At 38.8% G+C, this 15,958-nt stretch overlaps 1 protein-coding gene across 1 annotated transcript in view; it reads right to left on the reverse strand.

Annotated features, from left to right (window-relative positions):
- PAWR (pro-apoptotic WT1 regulator) overlaps window positions 1–15,958 on the reverse strand; it is a 78,718-nt gene that overhangs the window by 3,193 nt on the left and 59,567 nt on the right. The window contains exons 4-6 of the mRNA XM_035544097.2: window positions 13,470–13,504; window positions 4,397–4,544; window positions 2,914–3,018 (exon numbers count right to left, since the gene is read on the reverse strand). Coding sequence (XP_035399990.1) covers window positions 2,914–3,018; window positions 4,397–4,544; window positions 13,470–13,504 — 288 coding nt within the window. The remainder of the gene's footprint in view (window positions 1–2,913; window positions 3,019–4,396; window positions 4,545–13,469; window positions 13,505–15,958) is intronic.

The raw sequence follows: 15,958 nt of genomic DNA on the forward strand, positions 1-15,958 counted from the left end.
GTAACAGATACAAGTGACTTAAAAATCTAAATATGTAAAAGTTTTGATGAACAGCTATGCAATTTTAAAAACCACACGGTTTTATCTCTTGAGCAGATCAATAATCAGATGGAAAACAAACTACTTTTTCAATAAAATATTTTTTTTTTAGTTCAGCGTATGTAATGCTGCATTTGATCTTGCTGTTAACAGAGATATTAGATAGCTCAATTAAAGCTTACCTAAAAGCCTTCTGTATAAAAATACCTTTTGTTTACTCAAAATAAAATGTAAATACTTTGTGAAAGTTCATGCTGACAAAATATCATTCCAAAGAAGTTCTTGAATATGATCCAAGAAAAATAACTAATTCAGTTTAAATATCTAAGGAAATAATGGACTGAGAGATGCAGATGGTTTTTGCCACTCTGGAATTTAAAGCTTCGTATCAAAATTAAAAACTGCAATGCTAACTTACTCTTATTAGTAAATAAAATACACTAGCTGGAAACCTTGGACTTCCAAATGAACCAATAGCTACACCATTGACGCTAAGTAGATTGTGAATTCTCAGTCCAAACGTGCATTTAACTATAGGGACAGTAAGATCAGAAATGACTGAGTACAAACTAGTCGATAGTTGAACATAGCCTACAAATATTTAAATGTCTTGAGATGCCTTTCCTTTCAGATATTTGAGGCTTTTATTAAGCAATTGCCTTTATCTTATTAAAAAAAAAAAGTGGCAGACATACTTTTAGAGGCTAATCTACTGGAATGAAAAAATGCCATTTATGACAAAAGGCCTTTTCTGGTTCTCAATATAAATGCAGCTAATGTTCTTTAAGTATCTTTGTACTGAGTGTTCTCAGTAAAATCTTATTTTTACATTAAATAAATATATTTACTTAAAATAAGAAAAAGTCTGCCAACAAGTTTTCAGGATTCTTGGAAAAACAGCTTTTCAAGTATAACACACGGTCTCTGGCAATGAAGGATGCATCTGTGGTCATGAACTGACCGAAACTTCTAGAAAGAGCACTTCTCTAAATATGAGGGCTGAGCAGTCACAAAGCTATGCAATAAAATGGCATTTAGGCTCTCTGACTTGAGAATCTTTCCAAGTGTGTACAACCTAACATGCAATGAGAGCATTTTTTGATGAATGGAGAAATACTGTGAATGCATAGATGGTCAAATTTCAAGACCCCTATTCAGGTTCCCTACCAGCAAAACCTTTTAAAAAGATCTCTGCATAAGCTCACTAGGTCATCAGGACATCATCGGCTTATCCAAACAGAAGGTTGAAGATCACAACAGTTCCTCCATGTAAAGCACCCAGTCCTGGTGCCAGGTCTACAGAGCAATGTTCTATGAAGAGCAGATGGATGTTTAAATGCTGGCTCTCGTGACTGCAGTTGTAAAGACAAACCTTAGGCAAATATGATCGCGTATTACCTTTCATTCCTTTCCTTTATGGGAATGATGTAACACTTCTGTAGCTTTTCTTAACATTCTAAAGCTTTCCTCTTTCTAAATCCACATGGATAGCCAATATAAAAGCAGTCATAAATCCAACAACTATTTAAAAAGAAAGTAAAACTATCTGTTTTAATGGAAGTTATCACTTGAGACATGCTGGCTTCAAATTGTGGCAAGACAAATTAGTAAAACGGCCAGAAATTCAAAAGGCAGCTATTTCGATCGGGAAAGTCTGTGGGTTTCAAACATAAATACTTGCTCTGCAATAAAGCTAATAGATAATGTTATAGATATGATAAATGCTGACTTGATGGATAACAAAAATAAGAAAGCATTCTCTACTCCATTTAACAGAGGCTACCTAGGGACCACCACGTATATCTCATTGAATGGTACAACTTTAGTCATTTTGTAGTGAAGAGGTTTTTCAGAGGACTACATTTTATGCTTTCTTTCCACACAACAAGCAGAAATTGCCATCGTACTTCAATGCATGTAATACACCGGGTCTGCTTGACTTTACATGTTATAAGATAGTTCCTAGTCAGATACTCAATGGATTTAATTTAGGACATCATCCTTCAAATACAGCAGAAAAAATGAACATCGTTTCTAGAACTCTTCTGGAAAAGCAAACCTTAGAAACTATCATGGTCCTAAAACACAAGCTTTGAGTGAATCGGCTACTTCTGTTGTGTTGTTGTTGTTGTTGTTGTTGTTTTCTGACTTCTGAGACAGGAAATCAGATGTGACCAGCATTTAAAGTAGCTTTGCTACCCACTATCTAGGAGTGAACAGTTTCATTGACTAATACTCAGGTCATCAGCTTAGATGTGAGAGATCCCTTGCTGAATATAAAAGTGGCATAAAGATCAATTCCCCATTAAAGTAGAAATCTCTCCAAAACACAGACAATACTTCGCTTATCCTATAATTTCCAACTTTCTTTATAAAAAGAAATAACAGACATGTTTCAGAATATTCTCAGCTCCTTCAGTACTGTAGATGAGTTTGAGAATTTTTGAGTATGTTGTCCTCCGTTGTTGCAAATGAAAGTTTAGCACTATGCACATAGAGTTATTGTTTCCCTTCACCGTTGGATCAACCAAGGCCAGTTTTGAAATTTTTTGTTGAATTTTTATAGGAAAACATGCACTGGACTACTAGAAGCGTATTTCCCTAGTACATCCTGGCTCTGCACATCAGTCAAGAGTCAAGTCCCACTAGAGATTAATGATGTTAATGATGATGAACAGACGCCACCTGGGAAATAGAACTGATTTACATGCCTGTAGAAAAGTTACATAAATACAAACAAACAAAAACTCCCAACAACACTTAATTCTATTCAGATCTTGCCCAGTGGCTGTAAGTGCCTGAAACAAAGCACTGAGAATGCAGATGCTTTCTTCCCCTCTTTATATAGCACCACATAAGAAAATACGTGCTTACTCTGTTTAATAAATCAATTTCTTCCTTCAGTTTCCCAATTAGTTCCTCTTTGTCCTGTGTCATCTTCATTAATCTCAGATTTTCCTGTCTCTCCTTTGCAAGTTCCTAAAAACAGAATATGTACTGGTGTCAAATGTAATTGTGCATCTTAAAGACAGTTTTAAGTAACTAACATTAAAGTTAATCAAAGCAACCCTCCACACACACGCACCACAAGCACTTACCTGTAATTTCTTTTCTATGAGCCAAACCCATATGTCTTCAAGCCTTTATATTTCAAGGAGCTAATGAATCACATCTAATAAGATATTTTACCCACATCAAACCTGTGTGCTATCTCTGGTTCCAGAGATGTTTTTTTAGTATCTACCTTAAGCATGAGTGAGCCCAGAACTGGATAGGGAGCCCAAAAGACAAATAAGTAAATGTAAAGTTTCTGATTCCAAATTTTTATAGTTTTTTTTTTCCTTTTCTTTTTGTTTCATACTACAGTTAACAAAGGAAATGAAGACACATAATACCTGTGGGCTCAAATGCAAGAGAAAATTAAAACGTCCATTAGGAATTCAGTAAATTAGTGTTCAGTATAGCAAAAAGAAGTCCTTAGATCTTCTCCTATTTTCTGTGTTATTGGTAGTTCAGTTATTTGTTATTATTTATTTCAGAAGAAAGTTGATTTGGAGGATTATAGCACATTTCATTCAAATCTGGCTTCCTTAAGTCTTAAAAAAAAAAAAAAAAAAAACTAATTTCTACAGAACACGCCTTATTTTCAGCCTTTAAAAAAAATCTATTCAAATTGCATTTACTTAGTAACTTTCATCCATATGAATTCAAGAAAATTTGGCAAGTTACCCACAAAAATACACTTCAGAGGAAGAAACAGAAGCCCATAATAGATTACACACGACGTATTTAGCCAAAAGAATGTTTTATGTGAAAAACACAGCTTTAACATTATTACACTTTCCCAAATATGTTTGTATGAAAAATGTCTGAAATAATGAAAACTTTGTTTTAAATATATTTGAGATGCTTAAAACTTCAGTGAACAACTAGATAACAATTAAATTTTATAACACTTCAATACATTAAAAAAATCTCAAACTAGAAGTAGATCAGAAACAGACTTGCTTATTTTCTGAACAGCCAGCGAGCCCCTCCTCCCCACAAGTTATCTGCCCTACATTGGTGCGTCACAAGGTACATATGACAAATACACAGAGAACAGCTGGCTCTCTAAGTGTATTATATTTACCTTATTATTTTGCACTTCTATACCAAATGAAAACTAAACATTTATAACTATTAGAAAGTTCACATTCTTTCAGTCTGCTTGTTTCATCGTACATGTTTATAGACATAAGTATCTGCACTTCAAGCACTGAGCATCATTTCTATGTATTTTTACTTGTAATTTCCCCATGGAGTTTCAAAGGTACTTTATTCCAGATTTATACCATGCACGTTAGTTGGTACTCACCCTTTCAAGCTCCTCAATCCTCTTTTCCAAAGCAGTACTTGGTACAGAGCTCCCAGAAGAGTTTGTATCCCTGCTGTATCTGCTATAAGTTGTCCTCTCTGTTCGGGAATATCTATTGAGAGCATCGTCTTCTGGAGCATTAGCTGTGCTACAAAGGCATAGAACAAAGCAGACACCTATTTAGAGATTTAACAAAATGGAAAAGGAAGAAGTAACAATAGAGTCCTTTCCAAAGCACTCAGGAGGTCAGTCTAATAAACTGCAGAGCAGCTATTTCACAGCTTTGTGTTTCTGAGAACTCACTGAATTCACTGCCTCAAGGAATCATGCACAATACTGCCTCAAAACACAACCTGTACCAAGAATCTAGAGTGTATCTCCTTATGATAAAATGTTGTAATTCACAACTTCCCTAGATTAGTATTTTATAGTAGCCTGCCTGTTTTGATCCCTATGGAATCTCTTCTTTTCTGGCCAGGGTAATTTAAGCAGCAGATATGAATTCACTGTAGAGAAGTTTTTGATCTTCTCTACTGCTGTATCCCTATGAAACATATCCCATTTTGTTTGCCTGAAAGTTATCTAAATTCAGTAAAAAATTCAGGAGACATATAGCCTGTCTGATATCACAAAGCAAAATGTTTGGAAATTTCTAATCAGTACAGCAAATAGTTGATTTTTGTGTGCTTTTTTGTTTTGTTTTCAAGTCTCCAGAAAAAGGTACTAACCTGCTTTTTTTGAAAGGTGATTATGAAATTTTCATTAAGTCTTTGAAAAAAGAAAACCTTGATCCCTGCTTTCTCAGAGAGTTTTAAAGAGGCTACCTGAAGGTCACCTTGAAACAGCCGTATCTCTGTATTGCAAGGAATTGACCAAGAATACGAAACTGGCCAACAGAACTTGAGCAAAGCTGGGTGTGGTGGGCTGAGCCCGAGCAGCAGCCAAGCAAGCACTCACACAGTTGCTTGCTCGCTCCCTCCTCTCTTCCCCACAGCAGGACTGGGGAGAGAATGGAAAGAGCGAAATAGAGGAAACTCATGGGGAGAGATGAAGACAGTTTATTTATCTTTTAGACTGGTCTCTGAGCAATAGCTACTCTGGAAGCTAGTCTACAACCCCCCCACACACTTCTTTTTCTGCTACCCTGGTTTTACTGCTGAGCAGGACATTATATGGTATGTGACATCCCTTCGGTCAGTCCAGGGAAACTGTCCCAGCTGTGTCCACTCCCAGTATCTTGCTCACTGCAGGGGAGGTGAAGGTGGAGGAGAAAAGGCTTTGACATTGTGCAATTACTGTTCAGCAACAGCCAAACCACTAGTGAGTTATCAACACTGGAACAGGTTGCCCAAAGCCCCATCTAACCCGACTTTTAACACTTCCAGGGACAGGCCATCCCCAGCTTCTCCAGGTGACTTGTTCCAGCGCCCTGGGCGACTTGTTCCAGTGCCTCACCACCCTCATAGTGAAGAATTTCTTCCTAATATCCAATCTAAATCTCTTTCAGTTTAATATGATTTTTTCAGTTTTAATTTTTTTTTTCATTTTAATATGATAATAGTTTTATAAGCTCTTCCACTTTAATATGATTGTCTCTTACCCTATCAATACAGGCCCTGGCAAAAAGTCTTCTTCTGTCTGTCTTATAAGCTCCTTTTATATATTGAAAGGCTGCAATAAGGTCTCCCTGGAGCCTTCTTTCCTGAACAACCCCAACCTCTCCCAACCTTGCTTCAAAGAAGAAGCACAACACCACGTTGGCCGCTATGAAGAAAGTCAGCTCCATCCCAGCCAGACAAAACACAACAGGTTACAAGCACCATGGGAAAAAATCAGCACAAAATATATGGAGTGATACTCCTCTGATTAAATATGTATTTTATATATATATAAATAAAAGTTACCTATTTATCACATCAGGCTGGTGATAAGTTTTTTTGCATTAGATCATGTAACCTTAAAAAGCACTGCAATGGAATCTTAACAGATAATCATTGCGAATGCGCATGAACTAGTTCATAAAAAGCTTATGGTCTCGGCATTGTGATTATGTACAAAACCAGTACTGATTTAGAAATACAAATATTAGAAGTCAAGCATTTTCAAAGTCACAGATTTAATGGTGTTCTTCCCACAGTTGTAACAGGCATAATTAAGAGCAGCAGAACAGAAGACCCTAGGACCAGGCAGAGGGAGAAAGATTTTGCACTCTCTGATCCACCAAAACTTTGAAAATACACATCTATATGGCCAAAAAAAATACTAATAATAATTGTTCACCATTAACCAGAACTTGGATAGAGATATTTGAAAGCCATCCAGACATGGTCCTGGGCTAGTGGCTCTGGGTGGCCCTGCGTGAGCAGGGGTTGGACCAGATGGGCTCCAGAGGGCCCTGCCAGCCTCATCCCTTCTGGGATTTTGTGAAACCACACCACTGCAACATGCATATAAAGGCTTTTGAGAGCACTCAGGGAAAGAATAAAAAGCATCATGAGTATCCCTACAATTCCTTTAAAACACAGGAGAGTATATGATTAATATTTTCATTTAACAGTTTTGCATTTCATAACTCTAGAAAACCCCTGCTGACAACATGCAAATCTAGATGGATTCGGTGCAAATCAAAAGCAGGCATATCTGGCAAAAGAATGTCTTTTCATGGATATAAATGTTGCTTTGCTCCAGTATGTGTGAAGTTTCCAAGGCACACTGACACAATTGTAAGGAATTTTGTAGCTTAATGTTATTACCATATTTAGCACTGTTTATTCTCCATCTAGAAGATTTTTTTAAAAACATTTCTAGGGACCGGATACGCATGTTGCAACATAACATAAGAGAAATATTTTAGCTTAACTCTATAAATTCTAGATTATTTAGCTTTTTGAAAGATGTGTTGTTTCATGCTGCTAATGTCACAAGGAGAGACCACACCAAAAAAAGACTGAATTTTTCATCACTCAGAAACGATCCCTTTTGCCAGTAGTGGAATATCTCAACTCCAGTGAGTGACCTTGGCAGATGTTCCTAAAGGGAAGTTAAAAGAAAGAATAACTAGATAGGAAGAGTTTCATTAATACTGAAAATTAAGACATTTTCTGTATTTTCCCTGAAACTCACGCTTAAAAATGTCCTCGCGTATTTTTATGGGGAGAAGACCCTACTGAACACATTCCCTTTCAGTATCATAAGTATAAAGGACATATCATGAAGACTTCTAGGGATTAAAAACATAATAAAATTAAGTCATTAGTCCATAATACAAGGAAAGCGACATAAACAAAGTTCATTATTTTGCCTGTTGTAACAAACTAGCAAAGAAATGAACCCACATTGCAGTTTCTGACTATTCTTACACAAAAAGTTTTGGTTTAGAATGATATTCTAGTCACTTCCTTTAAAATAAAATAAAACCTGTTATTTGCAAAGGGTCAGCTTTAATAGCAGCATTAGAGGAGGGTGGAAAAAATCTTGCTCCTTTCAATGTCTCTTTCAATGTTTTCATGAAGCACTGCCCAAATGACAATTTCATCCAATTAAAGTCACCTATCGTCAAAAGCAAATGTCAATGATTTCAATTATAACGCATTTACGTTCATTTCCAGAATCATGTAATTATACTTGATTTGGAAACTCGTAATTAATTGTGTCACCTTGAAATCCAGCCAGTAGCTAGCAGCTTCTTTGGAAGAACGAGCAGAAGGCAGCGTTTCTAAACAGCCTACCTCAGACTTCTGTTGGCTTCGGACTGGTTAAGCCATGCCAGAGGCTGTCGGTGCTGAGCTAAGAAAGGCAGCCGTGTCGTCCCTTCAGCTCACATCCCCTTGTCCTGTCTCTGGCCGTAAGGTGACTGAGTAGGACACCTCCGACTGCCAGCCACAGCAGCTCCCTCAGGCACCACCAGGCCCAGCTGCTCTGGCACATCCAACAGTGAGGAACTGCAGCGGGCCCAACCTAGGTCATAATAAGCTTCTGTAGGAATACCCAAAGCTTTTCCACTACTTTGTAACATCAACAATTAGTGGAAAAGGGGATATGACAGTCAAGAAAAGCCCTTTGGGTGATCCCTGCCTATTTAAGCGCTCATTTTGGCACAGCTGAGGTCCTGCCATGGCAGGTGTGACGAGACAGTGCTCAGCACGCAACCTGAGTCGTCGGGGCCTCGCTGCACAGCTCCCAGACCGGGGCGAGTAGGCAACGAGTAGGCAAGTCCGGGCACAGTGTTACGAAATGGTATTTTGCAGCTGCATCCTTTCTGAAGCAGTGAGACCAAGGTTAGTAGGTGGCATGTAAATTGGTAGACTTTAAGCTTTTTCCTTATGCTTTAAGATTTTCAGTAATAAAAGAAAAAAAAAAAAAACACCGAGCAAGAGAATTTTAGCTGGGCTTTAACATCTCCTTCGCAGCACTTCCTGCTAGGAGCTGGTGATCTGTTATACCTCATTTATTTTTCTACTCTTGCATGAATGTTAAACCAGAGTCCAATGCGGTCTTTCAGAATTAGTGGGCAGGGTCCCTACCTGCTGGGTTCCGTGTGAGCCTGCACTGCTATCCTGAAAGAGGGAAAAAGCCCTCTGCCGTTTGCCTGGAAGCCATAAAGCCACACCATATTGCATTCATTTCCACTAATAAACAAACTTATAAGGGGAACACACCCTTGAACCATTAAGAGGTTTTAATCTGACTCTTTCTGTAAACTGATCCAGCCTGATCTGTCTGATCCATGAACCATGCAAAATCTTCTGAATTATTTTAAACCCCAATTTGCAAGGTTTTAGCTTTAATTTAAGGCATTTCTAAAAAAGAAGCTAAATGGCTTTTTAAAATAAGCCAAAATATTCCTATGCCCACATGCATATCCCGCTTTGCTGTTACTTGCAAACTTCTAGTTCACAGAATGCAAGAGAAACATAATTCATGTTTACATGTAGATTGCACTCAAGTATTTCAAGAAACAATACACTTTGTCACTGACTTGTTTGAGAAATCAGTGATGACACCAACTCTGGTGATAGCATCAGAACTGACTCAGAAAACCACCCTTACCAATGGCAGCGTGCCTCTTGATTTAAAAGAACTACACATAAAGCAGTGCAGAAAATGGTAGACCCAGCTATAGCTGTTGGAACGGCCAAGATGCAGCACATCGTATTTAGAAAAGCTTAGGGAAAAACTAAAGATGAGAAAATAGATATGGGCTATTGCCCCAGAAGGATACCCGCTCGTTTTAATCCCATGAGTTAGATGGGATAGTTAGATCCCCTAGTGTTAGATGGGATAGTTAGATCCCCTAGTCCCAGGAGTTGTATGATTAAGGTCCCGTCCAACCCGAGCCATTCTATGTAGCTCACAGTCAGCACAGATGACTGGTCACAACTCCCAAATAAGCTCATGAGCATGTCCCGCAGCCTTCATGTAAGCATGACCCTGAAGATACTGGTCACAGTTTTAAAGCATCCTACCATGCCACTCCAGATCACAACAAAACCATCGCTTTCTTTTGAAAATGTTTTATGTGGTTAACTCACACAACTACAAATGAACCCCAATACAAAATTCTAGGATATAAACGTGGAATTAAAAAAAAAAATCAGAAGACAGAGTACAATTGTAAGAGCCTCATCCCAAACTTTTATTTACTTTATTGTATAAGGAGACAGGCTCAGTTTGTCCAAGTCAGCCGAACAACATAGCAGCCAGCAGATTTCATTTGTAAACACATCTTCCCGTCAAAGGGCACTCAGTGAAACGGGTTTCTCAGCAATGTCATATAAATGTTTAACCATGGATTCCTGCATCCATACAAGGCAAAGTAGTCAGTATGTCTGATTAAATAGGTAGTAAAATCTGCAATTCCTGGAGCCCTGGAATATATTGCGAGAGTAGGAATTCCATCACAACACACAGCACAGACCCTTCTTCTCTGCTGTTGATAAATCTCCTGTCTTCTTGGGTCCGGGAGGATGGGTATCTCAGTGTAGACATGAAAACAGCTACATGGGAAGGGAGAGGAAGGGTACTGGAAGCCTTGAATGGTATCTGTGACTGAGGGCTGAAAGTCAGAAGATGGAGACAGAACAGAAGAAAGTAAGAGATCAGAAAAATGCCAAAGACTAGCAACTCAGTAGTTAAATATGAGGATGTATGAGAAAGGGGGAGAGAGAGGAAAGGGTGTCTGACTGGGCCAGGAAATGGAAACCAGGGAAGCGAAGAAAAATGCTGAGATGTCACTTCTGGTGAGGAACAACTAGGAAAGAGGGAGAAAGCAAACGAGTAAGTTAGAAGCAGTAAAGATGTGGGAAAACAACTGGAAATTTTCTCACAAATAATATATTCTTCCCACGGGGGTCTACAACAGAGCCAAAGATTTTAGGAAAAAGCTCTTTCCACTTTTGCTGTCATTTGCTGTGAAGTCTACTAACAGTCTGTCTCTTCCCCACCCCAGAAGTACTGACCGCCTGTCATTAGAGCAGTGCAAATAACTGCTTCAAATGGGATCTCAAAGTGGTTGGCCCTAGGTTTGAATTTGCTTCTCTTCTCCTGAAAACCTAAGGAAGTACGTACAAAGTTGTTAGAAGCCCATTATGTTGAACACATTTGGGCCTTAATAATAATGCTTACTGTAGAACAGGATGTTTTCTCTAGGACCTTCCTGCATTGCAGATGAGGGAAGAGGAGAACAAGCCCAATGTTGTCAGAAGAAAAGAGGAGCCTGGTCCTGATTCCTTTAGGATTTACACCAGAAAGTGCAGCCACCCTTGTTCAAGTGGTCTTAACTGAAAAATTACTTTGGGGGAGGGTAGAAATCTTTTAATATAGAGAAAAATCAGTAGATACTTCTATCTCTAATCACAGTAGGCATTAAGTCTCTATCTGTGAAGTACTGGCTCTTGTACACCTACCGAGGTTTTGTTAGAATAAAATCCACTTAATACTTGGGTACTGTGATGACCTCACAGATAAATAATCTTTTGTTCTCAAAATGAGGTTTGAGGACTATGCAATGAGTAAGATATATGGCAACATACATAACAAAATATTGAACTGCAGCTCACAGCAAGTCAGATTCCTCCTGAAAGTGATGCAAGTCCTGAGGGGGAAAGTTCATAAACAAAGAATGTACATCCTTCACATAACTAAAACTGACTGAATGAAGACTGCACAAGCAAGTCTTATTTTAGTATTTCCTAACTTAGGAGTTTCCTATTTTTTGCAATGCTATCAGAAGAATTAGTGTATTTTCAACTAAGTTACAGATGTGTGTGATTACTCAAACTTCTATTTATTACCACCCCAGACACAACCAAGTTTTTGCGAGTGAGTACAGGGTAAATATAAAGTTTCAGGAAAACCCACCAGGTACTTATGACACACACAACTAAGTATTTGGCAGACTCTAACAGCAACAAAATTCCGCACAGGTACTCAAGAGGAAGTGGAGACTCAACTAAATTGTGCTTGATTAATAAGAAAAGAAATCATGGAATTACACAGGTATTAAGGCTGTGAAAATAAGTCCACCCATTCTGCTTTAACGAAGTGATTCAAAAAACCCCACAGCAATAAAAAGTATCACTTGGCCATGTTTATGGGAACCCAGTAACCTAAATACAAAAGAAAGCATCACACTAAGAAATGTAAAGCCTAAAAGAATATGTGTATAAGTTTGAGGTGTAGAAAATACCCGTGAATACTAGGTAACTGAAGGTGCTCTTTGCAGTTACTGCTGCAGCCATGATATATAAATACAGGTGAATAAAACATCTATATATTTTACCTGACTAAAGGAAATATTTAAAAGAGAATAAATTCATGTGTGAAATAAGTATGTATTTCCAAAAATGCCTTGCTTCAGTTGACATATTTTAAACCTCATGCTAACATTACATTTTCCTAATAATTGCAATAGCTGAGTCAGTATGTTCCACACGGACAAAAATTTCACGTACTTGTCAGGTGCATCAGCAGCGTCTGAGATATGTTTCTGACTGATGAACTTGAAAAATGACAAGAGTAATACTTGTCTCAAAGACAGGCAAATAACAAACAAAACAGGACATGTTAAGTGAGCAGCATCCCTTAAAACTGAGACATTAATATGATAAATCCATAGAAATTCCTTTCAATACTACTGTGGAGAGCAACAAAATTATCTACCTCTGTCAAACTTAAGAAGTTGGTGCTTCACAACTAGTAAGACCCAGAAAAATACTAGCTAAGATTATTTTAAAATAGTAATATAACAGCGGTGTTTGGGTAAGTTTGGTGCATCACTTTGGTCCTTACCCCCAAATCAGGCTATATATTTGTAGCAGTAGTATAATGGCCTACACATCAAACACTCAGCCTATTTAAATTGGCTTTTACAGAAGGGCTGAGGCTGGCAGGACCCTCTGGAGCCCACCAGGCCCAAACCCTGCCCAAGCAGGGCCACCCAGAGCAGGCTGCCCAGGGCCACGTTCAGGCAGCTTTTGAAGGCCTCCAAGGAGGAGACCCCACAGCCTCTCGGGGCAGCCTGTGCCACTGCTCCGTCACCCACACAGAAAAGACGTGCTGCCTGGTGTTCCGGGAGAGGGAACCTCCTGTGTTCCAGTTTGTGCCCATTGCCTCTTGGCCTGGCACTAGGCACCACTGAGAAGAGCCTGGCTGTGCCCCCTCTGCACCCTCCCTTCAGGGTGCGTACAGACATTGATGAGACATCTCCAGGCCTTCTCTTTTCCATGCTGAAGAGTCCCAGCTCTCTCAGCCTTTCCTCATAAGTGAGCTGCTCCAGTCCCTTCATCATCTTGGTGGCCCTGTGTAGGATTCTCTCCATTGCGTCCAAGTCTCTCTTGTACTGGGGAGCCCAGAACTGGGCACAGCACTCCAGGTGTGGCCTCACCAGTGCCAAACAGACAAGAAGGATCAGCTCCCTCGACCTGCTGGCAACACTTTGCCTAATGCAGCCCAGGCCACCATGAGCCTCCTTTGCGACAAGGGCACATTGCTGGCTCATGTTCAACTTGGTGTCCAAAGTATATCTGGCAGAACTATGTATACGAATAATGTTTTAAGTACAAAGATTTCATACCTTTTATATCTGCTTGAAACCACCCTGGAGGAGTCCTGAAAGAAACAGAAAGCAAAACATCATTATTAATATTTTTATTTTATTTGTATTTCCATAATATTTTACCACGTCATAAAAAAATGAATCCTGCAGTTAAGAGCAGGAGGTCCATGCCTCAAACAGCTACTGAATAACTCAGTTTTGCACCTTTTGGCTGTCAGGAATAGACAGGATACCAGGATTATTGCCATCAAGCTACTGCTTCTGAACACAAGCTCAGAACCCTTAATGACAATTTCTCATTAATCCTTAAAATGTGATGCACTTGCATGTTCAGAACATGCAGTTTACTAAAACAGTATGCACCCTGTCACAAATACACCTGCACTATGACTACTAATACCTGTGCATTTTGATAGCTGTTTATCAGCTATTTATTTTTTGGGGGGAGCAGAAGAGCAAAAATGTTCCCAATCTCCTGACAGCACTGCTGTCTGTCCTTCCAGACTGCACAAAAATGGAAGCTGGCAAGCAGTACAGGGTTGAGACCCAAATCAAGTTACTGCATACCAGCTAGGCCATGGTACCTGTCCCATGGGTATGCCCTTCACCACGCTAACCCAGGTATTGCGACCTGGCCCACCAGTCAGGCTAACTCAAGTGGTGTTCTCCTGGCATTTGCTGGTAAGCAAGCAGGCTGGAAGTCTGTATGTGGCTGTTTTGTGCACTCAAATGTCAGGCAGTAACTTGTCAAGCTATGAGAAGTTAATTTTTAGATCATTGCTTTCTAAGTACCTGCAGAGGCTTAAGGCATTCTGACTACAAACTCGAATACTCTGCCTCTTCTTTGAATGCTATTTGGAAAAGATCTTAACTGAAACAGAAACAGAACACATTTTAAACAAGAGTTCAACAGTGCAAGAACTCTGCATCTGGCTCTTCAAAGATATATACATGGATTATTTGCAAATTTTAAGTATTTTCATTATTTTCCTAGTGTGAAGACTTCCATTACTTTTCAGATTCCCACAAGTGCAGTAAGAATAATAACATAACCCATTACGCTTTTATTCTTGCTCTGTAAAGACAGAAATGGAAATAAAAATGCAGTGGGAAAAAGTGCTCATTTATTCTTTTACACAATGCCTAAAGAAAACCCACTGATGCGTTATGACAACTAAGAAAAAAAACCTGAAACAATACATTTGCATTGATAACTCTATGCTCGTAGCTTCAATAACTGCCTGATCACACAGGAAAGTTAAGACATGTTTCACTTGGATAAAAGATGGCTCAGATCAGACAGTAAATCCACATTTTTTAGGATGTTGTAAGAACATGAACCAATTATTTTATTAGTCATAGACAAAATTCCCCCCCACACACCCCGAGCATCAGCAAGTACTAGGTAAAAAGTCAGAAAAGAATATTTAAGGAGTTAATGAACTGAATAATTGCCTTACAGGTAAAAAAAATATATATACGGCAAAGCATCAAATTCTGTCTGTTTATGATACTAATTACACAGAAAGGAAGAAATGAGTTTTTAAAACAAGATGCAAGAAATGTTTCCATCCACTGAAAATCCTATGAAACATCACACTGCCTTCAATGATCAGTTTATTGATGTCTCTGTAAGTAACAATAAACTAGCTAAAAATGAGGATAACAAGACTTTATGATAGAAAATAAAGCTGGTAAATAATTTGTATTCCAGAAAAAAAAAAAAAACTTGATTTTAAAGTGTTAAAGTAATTTATGAAACATTTTCAATTTCTGCAATATATGCCACACTTTTCCTACTGTAAGCAGAAAAACAATATTGAACAAAGTTGTTTAAATAATGAGAATTAATTATTTAAAGAAACCCACAGAGTAGTGCAAAATTGCTGTTTTAACACGGATAATTTATCTATAACAGCATCTGAAAAGTAGCAATTTACAGCTGTGAAACAGCAACCTCATTCCACCTCTAAAATGGCAAGGAAATAATTTTAAACGATACCCACGTTATTTTTAAAGTTTAGGAAAGGTACATTATCTTTAAAGGACATGGCAGTAGGGTGAGGTTTGTGAAGACTGGAAGAAAGCAAATGGTATTTCTATCTTCAAGAAGGGCAGATCCAGGGAACTACAGGCCAGGCTGCCTCTCCTCTGTCCCTAGGAAGGCGATGGAACAAACCCATCTATTACGGAAAGAAGGTGATTTGAAGTACTCAGCGTGGATATACGAAGGGGGAATAAGCCAGACTGACCTGACAGCCTTCTACGATGAGATGACAAGGGAAAAGCTCTGGAGACAAGGGGAAAGCAGATGTTTTATATCCTGATTTTTAGCAAGGCTTTCAACACCTTCCCCCATAACATACGTACAGGCAAACTGATGGAATATGGTGAGTGGACGGTGAGGTGCACTGAAAAGTGACTGAACTGGGCTCAAGGGGTTGTGAAAAGCAGCAGTGTGACATCCAGCTGGACACCAGCCACGGGCAGCGTGCCCCAGGCTTGAT

The sequence above is a fragment of the Cygnus atratus genome, chromosome 1 (assembly GCF_013377495.2).
Source record: "Cygnus atratus isolate AKBS03 ecotype Queensland, Australia chromosome 1, CAtr_DNAZoo_HiC_assembly, whole genome shotgun sequence".
NCBI classification, from domain to species: Eukaryota; Metazoa; Chordata; class Aves; order Anseriformes; family Anatidae; genus Cygnus; species Cygnus atratus.